Source organism: Dromiciops gliroides, chromosome 1 (genome assembly GCF_019393635.1).
Source record: "Dromiciops gliroides isolate mDroGli1 chromosome 1, mDroGli1.pri, whole genome shotgun sequence".
Classification (NCBI taxonomy): Eukaryota; Metazoa; Chordata; class Mammalia; order Microbiotheria; family Microbiotheriidae; genus Dromiciops; species Dromiciops gliroides.
This window is the reverse complement of record NC_057861.1, coordinates 618,242,889-618,270,415: the sequence shown is the minus strand read 5'-3', so window position 1 is coordinate 618,270,415 and position 27,527 is coordinate 618,242,889. Positions and strand designations below refer to the sequence as shown.

At 37.6% G+C, this 27,527-nt stretch overlaps 1 protein-coding gene across 2 annotated transcripts in view; it reads right to left on the bottom strand.

Moving 5' to 3' along the window:
• SLC44A1 (solute carrier family 44 member 1) overlaps positions 1 to 27,527 on the bottom strand; it is a 215,909-nt gene that overhangs the window by 148,671 nt on the left and 39,711 nt on the right. For both annotated transcript variants that reach the window (XM_043985574.1, XM_043985566.1), the window contains exon 2: positions 10,918 to 11,007. In XM_043985574.1, the coding sequence (XP_043841509.1) occupies positions 10,918 to 11,007 (90 nt within the window). The remainder of the gene's footprint in view (positions 1 to 10,917; positions 11,008 to 27,527) is intronic.

Below are 27,527 nucleotides of genomic sequence, written 5' to 3'. Positions count from 1 at the left end.
ACCTCCATACTGGTTTGCTCTGCTCAAAGCCAAGAGGAACTTTTCTTACACAAAGGTATAAGAGGAATTTTTCAGATATTGTTACCAAAAAGACAACTGAGAGAACATAAATAATTATTGTCTCCAAGGGTCTATTTTCCCAGCTCCAGCTATATAAAATTTTTATGAGAATTATCTATACATTCATCAATGGTACCACTGATGAGAATATTACAAGGAAATAGGTAGACTTTTACAAAAAAATATTCCATTGTCCTGGGCTCTCTTCTCATCTTTCTCTATAGTGCTTCACTTTGTGATCTCATCAATTCCCATGGATATAACTACCATCTCTGTGCTAATGATTCTCAAATCTACCTATCCTGCCCCAACCTCTCTAGCTGACTTCCAGTCTTGCACCTGCCACTGCCTATCTGACACCTTGAACTAGACATCCAGGAGACATCTTAAACTCAACAGATTAAAACAGAACTTATTATCTTTTCCCCCTACACCTTCCTCATTCAAACTCTTCCCACCCCACCCCCCACCTTCCCTATTATTATAAAGGTAAGTTCTACAGGCTTGTAACCTAGGTGTCATCCTCTACTATCTCTCCCTCCCATATTCAATCTGTTGCCAAGGCCTGTCAATTTCATCTTTGCAGCATCTCTCAAATATGCCCACATCTCTCCTTTGACATTGCTACCACTCTGGTCCAGGCCTTCATCACCTCACTCCAAGACCCACAGTTTAAAAAGCTAGGTCTTAGACTACTGTGATGGACTACTTGTGGGTCTGCCTGCTTCAAGTCTCTCCCCATTCTAATCCAACCTCCATTCAGCAATCAAAATGATTTTTCTAAGTAGTAAGTCAAACCATGTTACCCTACTCAATAAATTCCAATGGCTTTCTATCTCATTTCCAGGATCAAATACAAAATGCTCTATTTAAATACACCATTAAAAGCCCTTTATGGGGCAGTTAGGTGGTGCAGTGGATAAAGTACTAGCCATGGATTCAGGAGTACCTGAGTTCAAATCTGGCCTCAGACACTTGACACTTACTAGCTGTATGACCCTGGGCAAGTCACTTAACCCCCATTGCCCACAAAAAAATAAAACAAAACAAAAGCCCTTTATAACCTAGACCCTTCCTACATTTCCAGTCCTATTATATATGCCTTATTCCTCACCATGTATTCTTCAATCCAGTAACAATGGTCTCCTTGATACTCCATGAACAAGACATTTCATCTCTCAGCTGGACGTTTTCTCCATCTGTCTCCCATGCCTGGAATGTTCTCCCTCCTCATCTCTGCCTACTGGTTTTCCTGGCCTCCTTTAAGTCCAGCTAAAATGTCATCTTCTACAAGAAGCCTTTCCTAACTCCCCTTAATTCTGAATTTTTTTCTATTTATCCTGTATATAGTTTGTTTATATATATTTGTTTGTCTGTGGTCTCGCTGATTAAGTTGTGAGCTCCCTGAGGACAGGAACTGTCTTTAGACTCATTTTATATCACTAGGGATTTGAAGAGTGCCTGACACATAGTGGGTGCTTAACAATAAAAATCTATGGACTGACTAGTAGAACCACATCTTAAGCAACACATCATTGACTAAAAATAATGTACAGAAAAGAAGATCCCACTGTGCTTACTGTTCATTAATTTTAAAGTTTTTATTTCACAGAGAAAAATGTCACCTTAGAGGCTCTCTTCCATCAACAAGGCTATTTTTCTCCTTCATCCAACAAGATTACTTCTCACGCATAAATCAAAACTGCACAATTTTTTGGAAGACATAAAGATAAGATATAAGATATCTTAGATTTGTATTTCCTTCCAGGAAATTGCAAATTTCTTCTAATGACTCCAAACTTCTCCATTAAACAAAGGCTCATCCTTTTAATACTAATATTCTTTTGGTGGGGTTATATGATTATGATTCATAGAAAGAAGCAAACTAAAGTATGTCATGAATTAAATATATATTTTTTTGAAAGACTGGCTGTTCACATGATGAAAAGATATAACCAAAGGATAGCTGGCGTGTTCTATTGGTATTTTCCCACATTAAAAGCAACATACAGATAGAGAATATTATGAAATGCAAAATGGATGATTTTTATTACATTAAATTAAAAAGGGTTTGTACAAACAGAAGCAATGCATCCAAAATTAGAAGGGAGGCAAAAAGCTGAGAAATCATTTTTACGGCCAGTACTTCTGATAAAGGCCTCATTTCTTTTTCTTTCTTTTTTTTTTGGGGGGGGGGAAGGGTGAGGCAATTGGTGTTAAGTGACTTGCCTAGGGTCACACAGCTGGTAAGTGTCAAGTATCTGAGGCAGGATTTGAACTCAGGTCCTCCTGACTTCAGGGCTGGTGCTCTATCCACTGTACCACCTAGCTGCCCCTAAGGCCTCATTTCTAAAATATATTGGGAACTAAATCAAATTTAGAAGAATCCAAGTCATTCCCCAATTGAGAAATGGTCAAAGGATATGAACAGGCAGTTTTCTGATGAAGAAATCAAAGCTACCTATTCCCATATGAAAAAATGCTCTAAATCACTATTGATTAGAGAGATGCAAATTAAAACAACTCTGAGGTACCACCTGACACCTATCAGATTGGCTAATATGACAAAAAAGGAAAATAATAAATGTTGGAGAAGCTGTGGAAAAATTGGAACACTAATGCCTTATTGGTGGAGCTGTGAACTGATCCAACCAGTCTGGAGAGCAATTTGGAATTATGCCCAAAGGGCTATAAAGCTGTGCATACCCTTTAACCCAGCAATACCACTTTTGGGTCTTTTTCCCAAAGAGATCATAAAAAAGGGAAAAGGACCCACATGTACAAAAATATTTATAGCTGCTCTTTTTGTGGTGGCAAGGAATTGGAAATCGAGGAGCTGCCTATTAATTGGGGAATGGCTAAACAAGTTGTGGCATATAAATGTAATGGAATTCTATTGTGCTGTAAGAAATGATGAGCAGGCAGATTTCAGAGAAACCCGGAAAGACTTGCATGAACTGATGATGAGTGAGATGAGCAGAACCAGGATAACATTGTATACAGTATCATCAACATTATGCGTTGATCAACTGTGATAGACTTGATTTTTCTTAGCAATACAATGGTCCAAGATAGTTCCAAAGGACTCATGATGGAAAAGGCCCTCCAAATCCAGAAGAAAAAAAAAAAAGAACTGTGGAATATGGATGCTGATTGAACCATACTATTTCTTTTGTTTTTGGTGCTGTTGTTATTCTTTTTTTAAGGTTTTTCCTTTTTGCTCTGATTCTTCTCTTACAAGATGACTAATGCAAAAATATGTTTAATGTTATATATATATATCACCTATATCTGATTACCTGCTGTCTAGGGGAGGGCGGGGAGGGAGAAAAATTTGAAATTGGAAATCTTATAAAAACAAATGTTGAAAACTATGTCTACGTGTAACTGGAAAATAATAAAATGCTTTTCTTTTTTTTTTTAAAAAAGCAGCATATGGAACTGAAAAAAGGAAAATGTGAAAGTTATTTGTATTAAGCATTAATTGAAGTTATATACCCTAAGAGTAGAGAATTAGAACAAATATAATTTAAAATGCAACCACTTTAAAAAAATTTGAGAACAAGATGTAAATCAGTGGAGTTTCATCAGAAGGTATTCAAAAGAAAAAGAAAAAAAATAATATTTGAAATGGAAAGGACAAAAAGCAATTAATCAATCAATATTTATTAAGCACCTGCTATGTGCCAGGAACTGTGATAAATGCTGGGGATAAAAGGCATAAGACAGTCCCTGCCCTCAAGGAGCTTATAATAAAAAGGAAGAGACAAATATGCCACCAAATATATACAAAACAAGCTACAAGATAAATAGGAAATAAATAATAGGGGGAAGGAATGGAATTGAGAGGTTAAGAAAGGCTTCATATAAAAGGAAGGGCTTCCTATAAAAGGTGGGATTTTAGTCCAGGGAAGTCAGTACTCAGAGCAGAGGAAGAAATGTTCCAGGAATTGGAATAGAATGCCTGAAAGACAAGAAAGGTTTGAGAGAATTAGATCATGTTAATAAGGGAAGTGACCCTGAAAGAGGGTGGGATAAGGAAAGCTTTTATAAATATCTTTTAGGAAGAAATCACTTGATAGAAAATAGACTACTGGTAAGGTTAACAATGGTATCTGAAATCTTAAAATGACTGAGGTGTTGAAATACTTTCAGAATTGCTACTTCAGAAGAGCCAGGCAAAAGAAGACAACCTTATCTTAACATGAGATGACTAAAGTCAGGTAAAGTGATATAAGGAAGTTAAAGTCAAAGAAAAGATCATTTTCATTTAATGAGTAGTAAAAGGCACTACTAGAGGGGAAAACAATTAGGTAACTGATGAATTGTGCTCAGTTACATACTTTTACAACTTTTATTTCCAATTTAGGTTAGAGGAGGGGAAGGGATACAGAAGGACATTTAAGTGACGTGAAAGCAAAAGATAATAATAAAATTATTTTTAAAAAGAAATTATGAATATAATAAATATAGAAAAGTAGTAAAGACTTCTATGAACTGATAGAGTGAAACAAGAAGAACCCAAATCAATATGTACAATGACAATAATGACAATAAGAAGATGGTGAAAGAGAATGCTATGTAATTATAACTAAACTTGGATCTGGTGAGAAGTAAAACCAAAGATGACCAGAGAAAAGCACAGACATGGAGGAATCAGGGGACTATTAAAGTTTAAATTGACCAACTAGATATCAGGACAGACACACCTAAGAAGTAAGGAGAGATAAAATTCTATAGCAGGAAAGTCACTCAGGTGTGGCTACTACCTGACTGGAGCTGGGGACAGAGATAACCCCAAAGGTCAGAATCATCAGTCCAAAAAAAATCCCCTGACTCTCAGGAATATGGCAAGCATCCAAGCTTCCCCCACCCCACCACCAAAAGGAACTTTCCATTTTCAGGTGGTCACTCCATCCATCCTCTATAAAAACTTTTGCCTTTCTTCTGTTCTGGGAGGAGGATGTTTCCAATTCACCTCCTCCCCAGGAGCAAAGTCTTTGACTTACCCCTCAGTTACTTTCTCCAATGCCAAATAAAAGGCCATTTTAATCCTAATTAGACTATAGGCAAGAATAATTCTTTACAGAGGAATACCTAAGGACTCCCACATTCTTCCCTGTGACAGATCTAAAGAAGAATTACAGTGATAAACTCTTTAATAAGAATCAAAGTCTTTAATTGCAAAAGTGGAATACTATGAGTGTGAAATATTACATAAAATCAGACTTTTCACCCTACTGATTTTTAAAAATTTCTCCTCCCATCATCCCCCTTTTATTCTTTGTTAGAAAGGATGGATCTCTGTAAGAAAAAGAGGGAAGAATGAACTCAGAAATATTAAGTGATATAAAAATAAAAGATGGCAATAAAATTAATTTTTTAAAACTATACATTTCATATTTATAAGATCATCTGTTTGATAGCTACTGTAAAGGGGGCTAAAATTCTAGCTATGCTGTCTAAAATATCTAATGAGTGGTCGCCAATAAATTATAAGCTTTAGCAAGAGTTAGACTCTTAAGCATTTATTAAGGAGAATAAGATTTTGGTAAAGAGAGAGAGAAAGGCCTAGATTCATCTATCTATCAAAGGGAGAGCGCGTTTCTAGCTCCCTTCTCCACCAGAGTCCTCAGGAAAGAGAGCGAGTCAGAGCGCCAGCCTCCCCCTTCTTCCTCCCACAAGCCAATGTCACTTCCTGACACCAAAGAAAAGCCGCATGGTCTTGCCCTCAGAGGCCTTCTCCTCATGTTGGAGCTTTCCTACAGTAAGTCTCCAGCAGGTGGCATCACTACAATCGTTACAATACTGAAAACTTTCCCACTATTAGATGAAATAAATTTGTATAAATAAGTTATATTAAGGGATTATTATAAGTTTAAAAATTGTGAAATGTCATTCTACAAAAATAAACATTAATACACTGAAAAGAAACTCCTCACCAAATAGAGATGGCTGATAAAAAAGACTTGTAATGCATCAATGTTAATTATGCTAATCATTTTAAATTCGAAGGGCATAAGAGTATACAATAAATCAAAAAAGTTGCAAATAAATCTACTGTTACTTTAGACCGAATATATTGTTTGTCTTTCATTCTTGAAGAGGGTTATGACATCAGGAGGTGATGTCATGACTTTCAGTGAACTGGATTTAAATGAGTGAGGGCTGTGCAAAGTCCCCAACCTCACTCTGTCCTCTAAAGCCATCTGGGTCCAGTGGCAAGCTATACATCAGGACAACTGGAGAGGGTCCTGGATGCAGTGGGAGACTTTGGCCTTTTTAAGTTAAGGTCTTTTCCAGGTTTCAGTTTGCCTAAGGCAATGTCCATTCAGTGATTAAAGCTAGGTAAGAAGCGAGGCAAAGAATAGGGAGAGAAGAGCAAAAGAGGGAAGGAAGGAAGAGAAGGAAGGAGGGAGGGAGGAAGGGAGGGAGGGAGGAAAGAAGGAAGGAAGGAAGGAAGGAAGGAAGGAAGGAAGGAAGGAAGGAAGGAAGGAAGGAAGGAAGGAAGGAAGGAAGGAAGGAAGGAAGGGAGGAAGGGAGGGAGGAAGGGAGGAGAGGAGGGAGGAGGGGAGGGGAGGGAGGGAGGAGGAAGGAAAGAAGGAAGGAAGGAAGAAAGGAGGGGAGGGAGGGAGGGAGGAAGTTTGGGAGGGGAAGACCCTCAGAGTTTCTGGTCAAAACAGAAGCAATTGCTATTTATCCTCACTCTGAACAATAGAAAGGCCAAAAAATGGCCAATGGAGCTTGGGCTGGGACCTTTTGTTAGCCAATCTAAATCTGAATATAAAGAGGCATCAAATGATAAATGGAATATAATTTCTCCAATAAAAGTGGCAATATCATTTTAAAAAAGATCTTGAGTTCCAAAAAAGCTCCTGTGACACTTGGTAGAAAAGAACTACAAAAATCTAAAGAGGGGGCAGCTAGGTGGGGCAGTGGATAGAGCACCAGCCCTGGAATCAGGAGTACCTGAGTTCAAAATCCGGCCTCTGACACTTAACACTTACTAGCTGTGTGACCCTGGGCAAGTCACTTAGCCCCAGTTGTCTCACTAAAAAAAAATAAATAAATCTAAAGAGGAAATGAAAATGTGTAAATCAAAAGATTTTGTGGGATTGGGAGGTTGGTCAAAAGTAGATAACAAGTTACTTATATTAGAAAGATTGAGTAGAAAAGTCAGACAGGAAACAGTGGATATACAGGAATAACCCACATAATGTCCTTAGTTGGTAACAGGAATACATATTTATGGAGGAATGTTATAGCTAGAAGAGCAAGGTTACAAACAGGCAATTGGAAGAACTATGTTACAATGCAGTTTCATAACTTCACAGCTGGGTTTGGTTATAATGTATTAGTAACAACACCATAAAATATTGATGCAACTTTCTATGAGGTATGCCTACAGCTTGAATATAAGGATACAACAAAGTGGTATATAAGGGAAAGAGAGCCTCAAGAGAAAAAACTGTGAACTTTGAAGAGGGAGTCATTTAAAACTAGATTGACTAATCAAAGCAGTATAGAATGCACTCCAGGGAACTGTGATGGGTAGCATACCTTCCTAGGTCTCTGCCTATTTCTATGCTACATAATTTGATAATTTCTGTGGCATTAAAAGAATTCCATGAAAAATCACCTGGAAATAAAGCAATTATTCTTGCATTTAAAAGTGCACATAGTGGGTCTTAATTGCCATCCAAATTATATTAATCACCATTACAATAAAATATTTCAGCATACAAAGCTAGTCATCCCCTAAACCAGCCCATTAACATCAATAATTGCGGGGCAGCTAGGTGGCGCAGTGGATAGAGCACTGGCCCTGGAGTCAGGAGTACCTGAGTTCAAATCTGGCCTCAGACACTTAACACTTACTAGCTGTGTGACCCTGGGCAAGTCACTTAACCTCAATTGCCTCACTAAAAAAAAAAGAAAAGAAAAGAAAAACAAACAACAACAAAAAACATCAATAGTTGCATTTTATAGAACTATTTTCACATAAAATTCAAAATTATGGTTAATACATGATTCATATACATAATCTCAGCGATCAAGGGCTATTTATACCAGAATTTTTCAAAGGGGGTAAAGTTCATAGTCTAATTCTGCTGTAGAACTACCTCTGTGCATGCATATTTATATATGCTCTGTCAGAATTGACAATCTGTTAGAATTTGCAAGGTCTAAGAGCCAGGGAAATAGATATGTCAACATTTTTAAAGTGCTCTTAGGCATAGGGTGAAACTGAACTACCATTTTCCCCCATTCCCTTAAAAACAAAACCAAAAATTATTCTTATAGGTTCTATTACTTTTTATCATAAAGACCAGAACAAATTCATAAATTCACTTCACCAAACAGAATCATACAATTTAAAGCTGGAAGGGAACTTTTAAGATTATTTAGTTCAACTTCTTAACATTCACATCCAGAAACTGAGGCCCAGGGAGATAAGATTGACTCAGGATCACAGAGCTAATGAGAAGCAGAGCCAGGATTTGAACCAAGGTCTTTTCATGACAAATCCCAAGCTCTTTTCCATCATAACACATTCCTCTGTCAGGCAGGCCTTAAAATAAAGGTATTTTGTTTCATAGATTTATTTGCAAGTTAGTTATTTGGAACACAGAATATATTTTCCATAGATATAATATTTTGAGTGGTGACTAGCCCACAAAGAGTATATAACCCATTTTACAGATAAAATACTGTACATATAAAACATAAAACAATTTTTTGTTTAGAATTTTATTTTCCAAATTACATGTAAAAGCAAATTTTGACATCAATTTTTTAAAACTTTGTGTTCCAACTTCTCTTCCTCCCTCCCTTCCCAGCCCCACCCCAAGAACTCAAGCAATTCAATGTAAGTTAAAAACAATTTTTAAAACTTACAAAAGTTGTAATTAAATAATATAAAATTATAATTGAATGATATATTTGTCTTGAAGAAAATAAGGCCATTTAACCTGGAGAAGAGAAGACTTTGGTAGAGATTTGATGGCTGTTTTCAAATAATTTAATACAGCTATCATTCATATAAAAGAAATAAACTTATTCTGTTACCCTAAAGGGTACAAACTAAACCAATCTGTCCTAGTTTGGGGGGTGGGAGATGGGGGAGGTAGAGGCAGATCTCACTACAAGGAAAAACTTTCTGAGATGAGTTGTCTAACAAGGCACCCTGCTTTTTCTTGAATTAATGGACTCACCACCATGAGAAGTATTCAAGCAGAGGCTATATCAGCATCTAAGGTATGTAATAGGAGGGAGTTTAAATTATCCTACTGTAAGATTCTATCAAATACTATCCCTGACACTATCTTCTCTCAAGATGCAAAGAGATGACTGTCAGTACCTCCTGACAACTGACCCTTAAACATGTAGGTTGCCATAGAGAATTATAAGAAGGCCTTCACCAAAGCCTGAATGGATTATTTAAAAGAATGAATAAATAGAGAAGCCAAAGAATGCAGAAATTAAGAATTAGACATACACAACTTTCCTGAGCCTTTCTAAAAGGCAAACCTTCTGAAAAAATTTTAGAGTTTCCTATTTTGTTAGTACTTTTGAAATTTTTAAATAGTATAAATTTTATTACAAGAGTGAATTTCAACCTCATGAAAAAGTCGTGTTAAGAAAAACAAACCCCACACTTGGCAAACTTTCCTTTTATGTGCTTGGCAGCAAATAAATTTTAAATGGTAAATGTAGATGGTTAAAAAAAATTAAACTTATTCATACTAAATATAACATAATTTTCTAATTAGATATTATATATGAAATCATTTACATTCAAATTGGACTCTGACTCAGAAATTTAAAACTGTAATAGACCCATAGAACATTACCTAGTATTGTACCATCATTTTACAAATAAAGACATTTAACCAGAAAGGATGAGTTGCCCAAGCTCACATGCAAACAGAAACCAGATTATAAGTCACTTCTAAGGAATTTTACGATAATGAAAATACAGCAATTTTTTTGAATATGTTTAAAAGTTAAAAATATAACAGCTAGCATTTATTTAGTGCTTTAAATTTCATAATGTACTTTACATTTTATTTCATTTGCAACTGGATCAACCTTAGATTTTTTTTAAAAGGAAAAAAAATTACAGGGGGAATTTTTACACTAATCCTATAATGCAAATGATTCCACTACTCAAAGAGAAAGGATTAAATATAGTACAATGGCTTTAAGTGTATAACTTTTATCAATTAATTTTTGGGATAGTTTAAGTTACCTAAGGTAGTGAAACATAAAGAGTTAAACAGAATCTTAAAGATCTGGATATGATCTCTTCTAACTGGAACCTGGCCACACTGTTCAAAAAGGCAATTTTATATATAAAAACAAATCATCTGTACACAGCACTTTCCATATGCCAAATTGCAAACCAATGGAAGCTACTAAGAAAAAAAATCACTGGAAAAGCTTGATATTCCAGAAACTGCAAGCAACCATGAAAACACAGGGTTTTGGACTTGCATTGCTCTGAATCATCTCATTTAGAAACCAAAATCAATACTGGCAAACATGATCATCAAAATAACCCCTAGGTTCTACCACTAGTATTGTCCAGCAAGGAGTATGACATCAGAAACTCAAAGGTTAAAAATTAAATGAGGCTTCAAAATCTAAGTTTCTTCTTAACTTCTGTATCAGTTTTCCTGCAGAAGAAAATAAGCATCCTATTATGCAGATTGACTAAATCAGGCATAAAGAAACACCGCCCTTCAAGAAATAAGCAATAGGGAAAAGAAGGCAAATGTAAAACAGATTTCCCAAGATTCCTCTGTACCATAAATTATAAATGTTTTACATCTCTACCTAGGAGAGTCTCCTTACCATCCCAAGGCAGAAGAGGATGAAGAGCAGTAGCCATGGTAAATCTGTACAGCTTCGATCCTCCAGAGGTTTCCATTCTCGTTTGGAGCTCTAGATTGAAAACACAAAATAAGAGAGAATAGAGATGTTATTTAAACCAGCGACATATAAGCCCACAAAACCCAGACTACCTTCCCGATTCTGCCTTCAGAAATCTAATAAACAGATCCATTATTAAATAAACACTTAAGTGTTTATCTGTGAGAAATCCTGTGCCAGGCACTAAAGATACAAATAAAAAAGTGAGATGAGTTTTGGCCCTCATGGCGGTTAATTTCTATTGAGGGATACCACATACTGAAAGGTAAGTAGATCCATGATATTCACAAAATAAACAAATTTTAAATTAAAATATAGACAGTGGGGGTGGCTAGGTGGCACAGTGGATAAAGCACCGGCCCTGGATTCAGGAGTACCTGAGCTCAAATCCGGCCTCAGACACTTGATACTTACTAGCTGTGTGACCCTGAGCAAGTCACTTAACCCCCATTGCCCTGAAAAAAAAAAAAAAGAAAAAAATATAGGCAGTGAATGAGGAAAGGCGTTTTGAAAGAGGTAACACTTGATCTGAACCTTGAAAAGAAATAAGGGTTTCAAGAGGAGGTGAGGTGAGGAAGGAGTGCATTCCAGGTACTGGTAACCATCCTATGTGAAGCCTCTGAGACAAGATAACAGAATTATAGATGTAGAGCTATAAGAAACTCTCCCTCTAATCTAACATCCTAATTTTACAGATGAAGAAACTGAGGCCCAGAGAAGTTAAGTGACTTGCCCAAGGGCACACATGTTGGAACAGAAATGGGATTTGAACCTAGGTCCTCTGAGTCCAAAGCCAGTGTTTCTTTCCACCATACTCTCTTCTAGGAGTTGGAATGTCACATAGGGAATAGCAAGTAAGCCAGTTTGGACAAAGTGTAGAGTATGGGAAAGTAATGCATAATCAGACTGAAAAATGGGCTGGAGCCAGACTGTGAAGGGCTTTAAATGCCAGGAGTCTACATTTTTATCTTAAAGGCAATGGGGAGCCACTATAACTTCTTCAGCAGAGCAGTGCCATGGTAAAACTTGTGCTATAGGACAAACAATTCATCAGCATGTGGAATATGGATTAGTAGGAAGATAGGAAGTAAACTAGCATTTATTAAGGATGTACTATGTGCCTGGCATCGTGCTAAGCATTTTACAAACATTTCATTTAATCTTCACAACATCCCTGGGAGGTAGGTGCTATTACAATCACTATTCTTCAGTTGAGGAAACGGAGACAGACAGATATTTTAAGTGGCTTGCACAAGGTCACACAGCTAATAAGTATCTGAGGCCATGTTTGAACTCAGATACTCCTGACCATAGGCCCAGCACTCTATCCACTGTGCCATCAAACTTCCTTAGAGAGGAGAGACTTGAGATAGAGAGATCAATGAGGAGATTATTGCAATAGTTCAGGCAAGAGCTCATAATGGCCTGTACTAAGACATTTATGGTATGAAGAGAGATAGGTACATGTGCTAGGGATATTTAAGAAGTGAAATCAATAAGCCTTGGCAAATGATTGGCTTTGGGAGTTGGGAGGTGTTCAAATGAAAGTGAAGAGTGAAGGAGGGCACTTAGGCTGAGGTTCTGAGGGAATGGAAGAATGGTGGCGCCCTCAACAGAAATAAGAGAGTTAGGAGAAAGGGTGGATATTTAGGAGAAAAGATGATGAGTTCTGTTTTAGATATGTTGAGTTTGAGATGCCTATAGAATATCCAGGTATAGCTGCACAACAGGCAGTTGGAGATACGTCACTGTAGTCCAGAAAAGATATGTGGGTTAGACATGGAGATCTGGGAGTTATCTGCATAGAGAAAAAAAGAAGAGGGCCCAGGAAAGATCTCTGAGTTACACTCACACTTAAGGGAGGGACATGGATAATAACCCTGTATAACTAAAGGCGCAGATGCCTCCCTTCTCCTTACTAGGAATAACAAGCCTCCGGACTGAACCTCTAAGGACCACTCAGCACTGAGACTCCTTGTTGCCTTTATTAGAGAGCAAATGAAGAATAAGAGGTAGCTATCAGAGGATAGAGATGGGCCTTAAGTCAGGAAGACATGAGTTCAAATCCGGTCTCAGATATTTACTGTGTGATCCTGGGCAAGTTATTTAACCTCTGTTTGCCTTAATCCCCTGGAGAAGGAAATGGCAAACCACTCCAGTATTCTTGGCAAGAAAACCTTATGGACAGTATTGGTGTGCTATGGTCCATGGGGTCACAAAAAGTCAGACGTGGCTGAACAAAGTAATAGGTAACGCACCTCATCCTACTATCTCTAGCTAGACTCAATCAAGACTATGTTTTCTGATCCATCCATCCACCCATCAAGACACCAAAGCCACCCAGCAATGGCATCTTACTACTATCTGCCCTTCCCCCCTTCCATTTCTTGCTGTTAGAACAAAGTTTAATGATGATGATAGCTAGCATTTATATAGTGCCTACTATGTGCAAGGTGCTGTGTGAAGCACTTTACAAGTGTTATCCAATTAGATCTTAGCAACAACCCTGGGAGCCGTAGGTGTTATTATCCTAGCCATCTCAATACTATCATTTTTACTAGAAAAGGCAAGACATCCATTTATAATGGCTATGAATTTTTTTTAAATAATAAACATTTTAATTTAAAGTTTCGAGTTCCAAATTTTATCACTATTTCCCCCCCTCCCCTCTCCCATTCCTGAGGTGGCAAGCAATCAGATTTAGGTTACAGGTGTGCAATTATGTAAAACATTACCATATTAGTTATTTTGTATAAGAAAACTTGAATAAGAGAAAAAATGAAAGAGTGAAAAATAGCATTCTTGAAGTCTGTGTTCAATCAGTATCAGTTCTTTCTTTGTAGGTGGATAGTATGCTTCATCATTATCCTTTGGGATTGTCATGGATCATTATATTGCTGAGAATAGTTAAGTCATTCACAGTTCTTCATTGAACAATATTGCTGTCACTGTGCACAATGTTCTCCTGGTTCTGCTCACTTCACTAATACATCAGTTCATACAAGTGTTCCATGCCTTTCTCAAATCATCCTGCTTGTAATTTCTTATAGCACAATAATATTCCATCACAATCATATACCATATGAATTTCTGAGAACAAAATTCCCTTCCTCAGCTGTGTCCCCTACATAATATTATGTCCCCCCTCTTAGAATATAAACTCATTGAAGGTAGGAACTATGTGTTTTGTATTTGTATCCCCAAAATCTAACACAGTGCCTTAAAAATAGGAGGCAATAAATGCCTGGTGATTGATTGATTAAAGGATCAGTTCAATAGGCAGGAAAAGAACCATGACAAAGCAATGTCACAAAAACTCAAGAGAGGAGAGAACATGTTTGTTTTGTCTGCTTTCTCTCTTTCAATACTAAATAAACCCTTAGCAATCTGGCTTCCAGCCTCAACCCTCATCACTCAACTGAAACTGCTCCCGCCAAAATTACCATCAATTTCTTATAACTGAGAAATTGAAAGAGCCTTTTCTCAATCTTCATCCTGCTAGACTTCTCAGCACTAGACCGTTTGACACTGTTGACTAACTTCTTCCTAGATAACTTCTCCTCACTGGCTCTTTGTCACACTATTTCCTGGCTGTCCTCCTACCTATCTGACCACTCCTTTTCATCCATGATATACACTCTGGCTACATTCAAAAGCTCAATCTCAGCCCTATACTCTCTTACTTGGTGACCTCACCAGATTCCCTGCCTTCATTTATCATCTCTATGCATATGACTTACATATCTAAGAGATCCAGCCCCAGTCTATTTCCTAAGCTTCAGTGGTTACATATTGCTTACTTCCTATGAAGCATTTCTAACTGGCAAGTTCACAGGCATCTCAAGCTCAAGACATCTAAAAGTGAACTCATTTTCCCCACCAAACCCACCCTTCTTCTGAACTCATCTTATGATATTCCATTTACTGTCTCAGTTGCCTTTAAACTTGTCAGCCTTGCCTGGAATACTATACACTTCATCACCTTTGCCTCCTGAAATCCCTTTTACTTTAAAATTCATATCAAGGACTGCCTTTTGCAAAAGACTCTTCCTGACTCTCTCACCCTACCAAGATACTAGTCCCATCCTTCTGAGATTGCGTTTCATTTATACCATAAGTATCTTGAATGTACACAGCTATTTGTATGTTGTCTCTGCAATCAAAATGTGAGCTGCTGGAAAGAAGGGGTTGTGTTTTTCTCTTTCTTTGTATTACCAGTGCTTACTACATGCCTAAAACATAGTAAGCACTTCATAAATGCTTGTTGACTGACAAAAGCTTGAAGAGAAAAACCATCAGGTGAAGGTTTTTCAAAGTTGGAAAATCTGGAAATATCTGAATACTGAAAGAAAAAGACCCTGGAAATAAGAAAAGTTTGAAAATTAGTGATTAAAAAGGGGTTGGTCAATAGGGCAGCTAGGTGGCGCAGTGGATAGAGCACTGGCCCTGGATTCAGGAGGACCTGAGTTCAAATCCGACCTCAGACAGTTGACACTAGCTGTGTGACCCTGGGCAAGTCACCTTAACCTCATTGCCCTGCAAAAAACAAACAAACAAAAATAATATATTTTTTTGGTGCAGCTAGGTGGTGCATTGAATAGAGCACCAGCCCTGGAGTCAGGAGTACCTGAGTTCAAATCTGGCCTCAGACACTTAACACTTACTAGCTGTGTGACCCTGGGCAAGTCACTTAACCCCAATTGCCTCACTAAAAAAAAAGGGGGGGTTGGTCAGCTGTGTGACCCTGGGCATGTCACTTAACCCCCATTGCCCCAGAAAAAAAAGGGGGTTGGTGAAAGGGGCAAGCTACTGGCTGATATGGAAGCAGATGGAATCAAGGGCACAGCTAAGAAGAATTGGGAAATGATGTCAAAATGATTTGAAGCATGGACTTAGAGGTGAGTAAGCAACTGAAGGATAGCTGCAATTTTTCCAATGAAGTATGAGGTAAAAACAACTAATAAAAAGGATGGGGGAAGTAGTAGATGGCATAAGAATCTTGAGGAAAAAGCTATATGACGTATAAGAGAATCAATCAAGAAAGAGTAAAAGGATTGGCATATAACAGTGAGCACCACAGTCAGTGTGGTTTTGTGACCTCCTCCACCAGTGTTCAGTAACAGTTAAGCAGGAGTGAAGAAGATAACTGGTGTTTGGAAGGTGATGACTAATGATGGAACAATGGGCAAGGAATTCAAGGGCTGAGTAATATAAAGGTGACTAGATAATGGTCAAGAGTTTGAAGAGAGGAAAGCAAGGCCACAGAGCAGAGCTGATGGCCTGGGAAAATAGGTGGAATGCAATGAAAAATGCCTGTTAAGAACAGTAGTGTGTGAGATTTAAAAGTGTAAGGCTTGAGAACTTCCCATTCAGAGTTTACAATCTAGCTGCAAAGACATTTACACATGCAAGTAACTAAACTGCAATACACAGTTAAATGATACATTACTGGCATGGGCAATGAGTGCTTTGAAATTCTAGGAACTATGATTGCTGTTTCCTAGAATCATAAAGAAAGGCCTCTTGGAGGAAGTAGAGTTCAAGCTGAGCTTTGATGAATGGACAGAATTTGAAACAGAGAAGGAATCCTGCTTGCCACAGTAGAGGAAAAACAGTGTGTTTGAGTCAGAAGGTCTGAGTTCAAGTCCTGACTTTACTGTTTAATCAATATGACTTAGGAGGCAAGTAACTTCACCTTTTTAGGCTTCAGTTTCTTCATCTATATAATAAAAGGGTTAAACTAGATGACCTCCAAGACTCCTCTCAGCTCTAAATCTATGCTCTTTGATCAAAGACACAATCAGGATATTGAGCAGACAGTCTTCATTAGAACAAAAATTTCAAGCTTATGAATGATTAGTTCAATTTTTATTAACAAAAAATAGAGGAGGAAATGAAATAACAAATTCAAGAATGGGGGGGGGGGAGGCTCCACTCTAAGCAATGAGGAGATATTGAAGGTTTTTAAGCAAGAAAAAGACATGACAAATACCAAACTAAGAAAGCTGGGACTAAGTCCCAGTTCCACCATTTAGTGTGACTGGCAAAATCGAAACAACAAACATTTAATAATCACCTGTTAAAATATTAATGTGCCAAAAGGAAGGAAGGTTATAAAGAATTCAAAGAAATAAGGGAAGACTTGTATGAAGTGAAGCAGATTAAACAAAACAGAAGGAAAATAACAGCGTACACAATTACTAGAACTACATAAAAGAAGACACCTTTAAATGGCTAAAAAATTCAGATAAAAAATAATGGACAATGTTGGTACTGATTTATAAAGTAAATATCTGTTCTTTCTTTTAAGGAATGGAAAGTGACAAACATAAAATAATGTGCAAAATCAATCATATTGCTGTACTGTTTTGGGAAATTGTAAAATCTAAAGGCATTAAATTGGGGGTTTGTATGATGTTTCGAAATAAATCTTATCAGTAAAAAGAATTTTTAACTACCTATTATGAATGAGGCATAGTGTTATACATTAAAGTTATAAAGGAGAATAAGACATCAAGGAGTTTATAGTCTAGTCGGGGACATGAGAAAGGACTCCAAGTTAATGTAATAAACTGAAAGCACAAAGAGGTACCAAGAAGGCACCTATGAGATAATAGACAAAAGAGTTCCGAACTCTTTGGGGTTAGGGGAAGAGAGAGAGAGCAGGTTAGGAAGGATTCAGGGGCAAGTCACTTCATCTCTTGGAGGCTCTCTGCCATTATCTGCAAAGTGTTTTAAGTGATCCCTAATTTCACACTAATTTTTAACCTGTTCTTATTTACTAGATCCTTTCCTACTATAGCAAGACATTCTCAGATCTTTCTAACCTAGAAAAACCTTCACCTGATGGTTTTTCACTTTAAACTACTGTCAGTAGTCAGTCAGCAAGCATTTATTAAGCTCTAAGATTTTAGGATTCTGATCCTAAGTAGATTTTTAGAAACCTGTATTCTATTGAAACAATAATATTATGGTTAGGTTTTGACAAAGCTAAGTGGCTCAGAGAATAAAGTGCTGGGCCTGGAGTTATGAAGACCTGAGTTCAAATTTGGCCTCAGATACTTACTAGCCTGGAGAACCTGGAGAAATCATTCAACCTTTGTTTGTCTTGATCCACCGGAGAAGGAAATGACAAACCACTCCACTATATTTGCCAAGAAAATTCCACAGACACTATGGTCCATGGGGATCAAAGAGATAGATAGGACTGAATGACTAAACAACAACAAATCTGAGATGACCTCACAAAAGACCATTTAACAATGTAGATAAAAGAGTACTAATAATATCTCTTATTTCCTTCCTTCAAAAGATCTCTAAGCTGATATCCAAGTCCTTCTCAACCCTAAGCAATGTAAAGAGTGGGGCAAGAGAATTAGGAAAAGGACAAACACTGATAGCTGGGTAGTTCCCATGGCAGCATAAAGGAAAAGTTCCATCATAAAAGTGGATTATAAGGCAATTATGGGAGTGGTTTTCAAAAAACAGATATTGGTTATAGGGTGATGGCTCCAGCAGAAGGGTCAGCTCAGTTGGAAGGCAGCATAATAGCTGCTCCAACCATTCACATGTCTAAGGCTTCCAATACTATACTTATAGTCAAATTAATCATTAATAACAGCATCTACCTCCCAGAGTTATTGTGAGGATCAAATGAGAGTGTATTTGTAAAGCACTTTGAAAACCTTAAGGCACTATATAAACACTATTATCATAAAGCAATGTGGAATTTTGCATAAAGTAACTAAAATGTTCAAACCCTCTGCCCCAGAGATTCTACATAGGGCATATAATCCTAGGAATTCACTGATAAAAAAGAAAGGCCCTACATACAAAAAAAATATTTATAGCAACACTCTGTAAAGCAAAGAAATGGAAACAAAGTAAGTGCCCATTTGTTGGAGAAAGGAAAAACCTACAAGTTATAGACTAGATAAATAATTGTTCAAAACACCCTGTTATAAAAGATCGGTCAATGGGGGCAGCTAGGTGGCGTAGTGGATAAAGCACCCGTCCTGGAATCAGGAGGACCTGAGTTCAAATCCAGCCTTAGACACTTGACACTTACTAGCTGTGTGACCTTGGGCAAGTCATTTACCCTCATTGCCCCCCACCCAAAACAAACAAAAACAAACCAAAAAAAGATCAGTCAACATTATAATCAATTAGTATTTACTGAGCACCTTCTGCTTACACATTATTGGACTGGGCAACCAACCCAACTATATAACCCTAAACAGAAAGCAAAAGTATAATAATCATACTACAGTAGTGCGATACTACTAATAATTACACTAGTAGTGGGACAGTAACTTGTCTCATATTTGTAAACCTAATAAAACTACACAAAGAAGCCTCCATTTGAAACCTTATTTCTTTTTTCTTTCTTTTTTTTTAGTGAGGCGATTGGAGTTAAGTGACTTGCCCAGGGTCACACACCTAGTAAGTGTTAAGTGTCTGAGGCCGGATTTGAACTCAGGTCCTCCCGATTATCTATCGACAACCCAATCATGTAACCCTCCTCTTTTTTTTTCTTGCCCTTGTCCATATAGTAATATTAGAAATCGGAGTCCCCTGCCACTACAGTTCCTTCTCTTTTGTTGTAAACAAATTAGTCAAGCTTTTATTTATGGGACACTGTGGATACTGTGCTAGATGCTGTAGGAAAGATTTTAGAAGGCCATAACCAATGGAACTAATTAAGATACTTCAATAAATCCCAAAGAATGAGTGAATGGGAAAAGGTTGGGGATAGGGGACAGAGAAGGTATACAGGAGGAAAAATATGTGCTTGGTCCCTAGACTTGTTAAAGAAGCAGAGTCTAAAGGGCTAAGATACAGTAGCCCAGGTGGCCAAATCCACAGCAAAAGAACTAGAAATGGTGGCTATCAAAGTCAAGACCAGGTAGAATGTTTGGTAAGAGGAAGTTTCAAAAAATATATCTAGTGTCTTCTAGATGGTACATTGTACTGGTACTAAGCTACATATAAGAACCTTGTGTAAAACCTTCTAATTCCCTTTATGCTGTATTGTATCCACGACATGTGTTTTCCTCTGGACTGATATCAGGTCATTTCCCAGCTAAAACATCCCATATAGTTCTGGGAGCAGCAAAAGAGGAAGGAATTGTGTGTGACTGGAAACCCAAGTTAGAGAGGATGTGGTGGTGTCCAAAACTCAGTATAAATGGCAGTTCTGGCCTTGCTGGTATAAAAATAAAGTGGTACTTTGAGGCCAGAGAATACTACAGGAGATGGGGTGGCTCCCTATTCCACAAGCCTTGTCACCATGGTACCAGTTGTTTTGATACAAGAGTTAAACAACAGTAAAAGTCTCAAATGTATTCTTCCCTATTGCTGACACTATACACCAGTAGCCAAATTCTGTACCCATATAGGTATATGGAAAGAGAAGGAGACATGGGAGACCTGTTATGAGTCATGAACTCACTGAAATGAGGCAGGAAGCCCAATGGTTGAATGGTTTTAATGGTTATTTAACAGGTTTAACATAAGGACAGTTGACTATAATGTTGTTTTCCCCATCCAATTCAAATTCACAAAGAGCTACCAAAATTAAGATGACACCAGCACTTTCAGCATGGTTTTCACTTCCCCTTCTTTTTTTCTAACATGTAAATAAGCCTCCTTCCATTTCTTACCAAGCACATGAACATAATTTCATCAGGGGAAAAGAGCAATGCTAACTGTTAAGTGTGGACTATCCTATTCAGAAATGTTTAAAATGAATAAAATAAATATCAGCCACCAGAAAACAAACTTACCTATCTCTAATCCTAGCCCAAACATACATCTGACCTTTGCCAGGCTTCTTTTAAAGATGTGTCTGTTCCATTTAAGGATGAGGGCTTAATACCTCTTGGGGATAAAGAAATAGTCCTTCTTAATTCCCTGAGGTATTTAGTATAGTGCCCTACTTACCAAGATACTAGAATAAAATAAGATCTCTTATATCATTAACGGAATAAGGGCAACCTAGCTTCATATTTCAGTAGTTGTTACAACTTCCAAGAGGACTTCTGGGAGGATGGAGTACTATGTGTCAATGTCCCAGGAGACTGGGTCAGTTAACCAGATCCTTTCGTTAACTATATCCCAAGTGGGTATAGTAGCAGAATACCCTAAAAGGAAATCAGAGGAGGTGTTCAAAGGACACCTCCTTAAAAACCAAGGAGAAATCAGGTACAGAAATGAGACCATATCCTGCCACTGCTACCTCAATTCAGTAACCACTCCCAGCCTTTAAAAGAATACTAAGTTATATAAACTAAGGCCAGAGCAGGCTGGCATATGCACTGGTACCTGGGGAGCATCAAGCAGGTTAACATATAATTAAATGTTTTCAATTTTCCACTTTGACACCACTTTTATGACCATTTCACAGACTCCTTTTTTCTGAGAAAGCAAACCATATGCCTAAAACACTGTTTGACTAGTCTAGTATTTCAATTCACTATGCCCAGGAGGTACCCATAATAGGCATCTCCCATGGATATTTGTCACAAACCCTCATGGGAATTCAGGTATATAGGTGACAAAAGTTGATCTCTCAGGCATAAAGGGGAGGTATTTTGGTTCCTACCAATTTCTTTTAGACAGGAGTCTCCTATGTTAAGACAAACAGGTATACATTCAAAATCCTTAAAGCTCCCCTCCAAGGACATTCTGTTCATGAAATCCTACAATATGCTTTTTATTTGTAGGGACGACTATAGCAACAAAAGGATAAAAGAGCTGATGTGTATCATTTTTGCCATAGTTTTCAATACAGTGAGCAGGCTTGATGAAGTTGGATAGCAATAAAACATGGAGGCTTTTTATCCTTCTGTTCATACCACCTGCAAATAAAACCTGTAATAGGATTTTGAAAGACACTGACTGTCCTTTGGGAAAGCTCTGTCAAGGATTTAGAGTGTATAACTACTTACAGTTACCATAAGTAATCCGCTTCATTTGCTAAGTCTGGTGACAGCAATCTATATTCGAAAGGTAAAAATAAAAGCATGATTTTTACAGACAGTTAAAGGTAATAAGATACATTGAGTGGAAAAATATAGACATCTGTGTCCAAATGTCTTTCGTAGTTCATGAACTTAATGCTAAATCACTAAAATTCATCTAGTTTACCACCAAACAAAGCCAAAGAAGAGAAATGTTACTCACTGGCAATTTTCATAAATTATATACATACGTATCAATACAAAAGCCCTTCAGGGATATACCTCAGATATACTTCTGACAATAGTTGATGCTTTTGGGGGGATCACCAACAAAAATTACAAATTTGAGAGAAGAATGTCAGTCTATGTCAGTAGAAAGAAATATATGTAATTTTGTAATGCATGCAATAGACCTTAAACTAATGTTCCGTTAGTAATAAAGTACAAAGTTGCAATCCTACAAGCTTTGCAGTAGCCTTCAAATGGTATTTCTAATTATTTCAGTCCTTCTAAAATCAGTTATTTTCATCCTTTTAGAGTTTGAGTAAACTTTGAGTATCAGGACCCCTTTTTATAAGGTTAAAAAAATTTAATAAATCCTAACAGAAGTTATCTGTTAAATATTATCTGTTGGTTGAAAAAATACATACACGCAAAAAGCTACTAGGAAATCAGTAAAACTTTTAAACGGATTAATATTTGATTAATTACAACACCATTTACATGTGTAAGGGTGAGGGTTAATTGAGCCAACCAATCAATAACCTCATTCCAATTAAAATGACAAGATGCCTTGATACTTTTATCAAATGACAACACCTCAATTGTTCACTAGGTGTGGACAAGGCATGGATGCCTCCCCTTTAATCAATCAAAGGCACTAGGTGAGGTAGAAAGTCTGTTCATATTGGTAGAGAGATGAGCACTCTCTGTGAGGCTTATATAAAACCCAGTAGTTGGTTGGGAATGGAGGGATTCAAGCATTTAGCAACTTAGTCATGGAAGCCCCCAGCAAAGCCACTGAGAAGGAATTGCATGGGTGTGAAGAGAGGGATGACACACACCAGCTCTGTTACCTCAGATAATTCTCTCAGAAATCCTAGGCCATTCTCTAAAAACTGTGCTTCGAAGAGGAGGCTGATCTTGTCAGTAGGGTGAGTTTCCACACCAAGGAATTTCTCTACAATAATTAATTCACAGATACAGATTGAAAAAAAAAAACAAAAAAGAAAAGAAAAACAAAACCCCACATATGAGTGGAAAATGTTTATTCATCTATAAACAGTATGTTTGTTCATTTATGGAATTACACATTTTCTGGTCCAACTACAGTAATGCTTTGACCCACAGTTAGGAATACTCATTGGTATTCAATGGCCTAAGAATTACTGCCGGGGGCAGCTAGGTGGCGCAGTGGATAAAGCACCGACCCTGGATTCAGGAGGACCAGAGTTCAGATCCAGCCTCAGACACTTGACACTATTTGTGTGATCCTGGGCAAGTCACTTAACCCTCATTGCCCTGTTTAAAAAAAAATACTGCCCCCTTTAGTGTTCAATGACATAGAAGATTTGCAAAAACATGGCAAAAATATTATTTAAGCCAGCCATTTGCCCCTTGTATAATCAATTTATCTTTAAATAGACACTTTTTAGACCTATTTACCATGATTTTCACCAATTCCTGCTCATTTTCAATTTTTAAAAAATTTATTATTTATTTCTTTTTTTAGTGAGGCAGTTGGGGTTAAGTGACTTGCCCAGGGTCACATAGCTAATAAGTGTCAAATGACTGAGGCCGGATTTAAACTCAGGTCCTTCTGAATCCAGGGCCGGTGCTTTATCCACTGCGCCACCTAGCTGCCCCCAATTTTTAAAAAATACAGGTTGTCCAAACCCAAAAGTTTTAGTGCAGTTTTAAGCTTAGTTAGCTTTAGCTAAGCTTTGAGTAGCTTAAAACTGCACTAAGCCTTTTGAGACACACTGGATTAAACATTTGGCTTCTTTCTAACACTGACGTCTAGCCCTATCCTTCCTCCTTACTCCTATATGCACAAAATAATTTGTCAAATGAAGTGCTGATTACTTCTAGCATCCTTATATCACAGACTCCTAGTAATGTCAAATGGATGCAAATGACAAAATTTCATGACTGATCTCATGAGAATTAAAATTGCTAGTGATTCCCAGGGCAAAAGAAAGAAAAAGAGAAATGGAAGACAATTTAAGACTATAGCATTTCACCAACAATGACATATACAAAAAAAGTGATGCAAAAGTCATCAAGGCCATTTATAATTGGAAAAGGAAATAGTCTGGCCATTTAGTATGAGCAAAGAATAACAATGAGGCCAAGTGTTGCACTGATAGCCATGATATTCAAATACCTAGAAAAAAGGCCTCTAGTACATTGGGTAAAATACAGACAAGATTCATACAGCATGAGAAAAGCCTTGATATGTATTAGTAGAGAGAGTATCCATATAAGAGTTTACCATAATGCAACAGGACATGCAAGTAACTATTTTACATTTTTTATTTTTTCAGTTAACAAGCATTTATCATTTGTCCCTCTCAAGTATCCCCCTCAACAGGGAAAAAAATTAAGACAAAATCTTCTTAAAAAAATATGTATAGTCGGGGCAGCTAGGTGGCCCAGTGGATAGAGCACTGGACCTGGATTCAGGAGGGCCTGAGTTCAAATCCAGCCTCAGACACTTGACACTTACTAGCTGTGTGACTCTGGGCAAGTCACTTAACCCCAATTGCCTCACACAAAAAAAAAAAGTATAGTCAAGCAAAACTAATTCCCATAATTGGTGATGTCCAAAATTATGTTTTTCAAAGTCACTTGTCTTTACAATTTTATTGTATGAATGGTTCTCTTGGATCTGTTCACTTCACTTTACATTAATTTATACAAGTCTTCCCAGGTTTCTCTAAAACTGTTCATTTTATCATTTCTTATGGTACAATAATATTCATTACATTCATATGCCATAATTTGTTCATCAATTCCAATTGATGAACACCCCTTGGTTTCTAGTTCTTTGACACTACAAAAAAAAAGATGCAAATAAATATTTCTGTGCATATGGTTCTTTTCTCTGTATAATCTCTCTGGATATAGGTTCGGTAATGGTATCTTTGAGTCAAAGAATATGCTTTCAGCTTCCTTCCATGCTCCCAGAGCTCTCTCCAAAGGGGAGTACACTCTGGCAACATTCTCAACTGCTGCAATTTTAGGCACCCTACTTTTGGGGGGTAAGTTGAGGTTAGTCAATTATAGTAATTATGAAACCAAAAAAAAGGAAAGAGGTCAACTTTGGAGAATGTGGAGCCTGGGGGAAGGGGGTATAGAAAATAGAAGGAAGAGGGGCAGCTAGGTAGCACGGTGGATAAAGCACTGGCCCTGGATTCAGAAGGACCTGAGTTCAAATCCGACCTCAGACACTTGACACTTATTAGCTGTGTGACCCTGGGCAAGTCACTTAACCTTCATTACCGAAGAAGAAGAAAGAAGGAGAAAGAAGAAGAAGAAGAAGGAAGAGACCAAAAGCATGATGCTAATTAAAATTAATACTGTGCAGGAGGAAAAATATAGCCAGCAGGCATGAAAGAAGGGCTTCTGGGAACACTTTTCTCAGAAATGTCCTGGGATAGCTTCTCCTTATCTATTTCCTATTCAGCCCCTGGTAGCCAGCCTAAAAACTAAAGAAATTCCGCTTCACAAAGAGCAGTGGAGTACATAAAACATTTGACTGCTAAAGGTAGAGAACCGGCTCAGTTATAGCAGTCACTCAGTCGCCCTCCCTCAGTATTCCAAACTAGCCACTTTCATGAATGGAGCCACCTTAATGTTGCTATAATCCAACCTTGTATGCCTAAGAGACTCTAAAGAACAGACCACAAGGGTTGGAGAAAGGAAACAATAGTACAGGACCTACTTAAGGAAAGGGATCAATGGTAAATTTTCAGCAAGCACAAAGTTGAAAAAAATCACAGTGATTAAGACAGACAACAGTTAATTAAGGAAAAATGAATACATAATCTAAGGAAAATTTTATTACCATGAGCAAGTACTTTGCAACAAAGGAAACAATAAAATCTTCTGAAGATAAACAAATCCAGTAATGCTCCCTTAAAATGACAAGGCAGTAACTTCCAAGAATTTCCAGAATAAAAATTAGGTATAAATATCAAAGAAATAAAAATAGAATTTAGCGTTCTTATTTAAAAAATCAACCAGGGGCAGCTAGGTGGCGCAGTGGATAGAGCACTGGTCCTGGAGTCAGGAGGACCTGAGTTCAAATCCGGCCTCAGATTTAACACTTACTAGCTGTGTGACCCTGGGCAAGTCACTTAACCCAATTACCTCACCTCCCCCCCCCAAAAAAAAATCAGCCAGTCTACAGACTAGCAAATTTATGACAAAAGACACCAACATTCTTTAATGGGATTCTCTGAAAAACAATATTGAGGTCCCTCAATATTGTTGAATTATCTGGCTATCTAAAAAAAATGTGTTTACCTTGTGGAGAACCTTACCTTAATTTTTTAGGACTGGAGAAGTAGGGAGATACAAAGGTAAAACCTATGGGTTGTAGTAGGGTCATGGCTACTGTGGGGTTTGGTTATAAAGTATTTTTGTCCGCAAATCATAGGGGTATATTTGTTAGAATAGATGGCATAGTGCTGTGCAGAAAAAGCAATAAACTTGGAATCAAGAAGTATAGTTTATAGGTCCCACATCTTCTACTTAATAGCTATGTGATCAGTCATTTAACCTCTTTGAGTTTGTTTTCTCAAATGTAAAATAGGGCCAATACCTGAAGTACCCAGAGTTCTGCTCAGTTCATTCTATATCAGTTCATCATGGTATTGTTTTTAGGCTCAGATCAGATAATTAATGTATGCAAAGAACTCTGCAAAATGTAAGGTGCCATATAGCTCAGTTATTAACATTTTGTTGTCGTTGTTTGTTTGTCCTTTATTCTGTTTGGTTTTTTTTTTCCTTTTTTTGGCTGGGCAATGGAGGTTAAATGACTTGCCCAGGGTCAAACAGCTAGTAAGTGTAAAATGTCTGAGCCCGCATTTGAACTCAGGTCCTCCTGAATCCAAGGTCAGTGCTTTATCCACTGCGCCACCTAGCTGCCCCCCTGTCCTTCATTCTCAAAGAGGACCATGACATTGGGGTGATGTCATGACTTGCACTCAATTGGATTTAAGTGAGGGAGGGTCACGCAAGGTCACCAATTTCACTCTCTCCTCTGGAGCCATCTGGATCCAGTGGCAAGATATACATCAGGATGACTGGAAATGGCCCTGGATGTTTAAAGCAATTGGGGTTAAGTAACTTGCCCAGGGTCACACAGCTAGTAAGTGTCTGAGATGAGATTTGAACTCAGGTCCTCCTGACTTCAGGGTCAGTGCTCTATCCACTGTGCCACCTAGCTGCCCTATTAGCATTTTACATTTTACTTGAGAATTCCCAATTGCCAATGTGTCTTGAAAATAGTAAGTCTTCAATTAATGTGTTTTAAATTTTTAGGTTGTTGTCATGATGTTATTA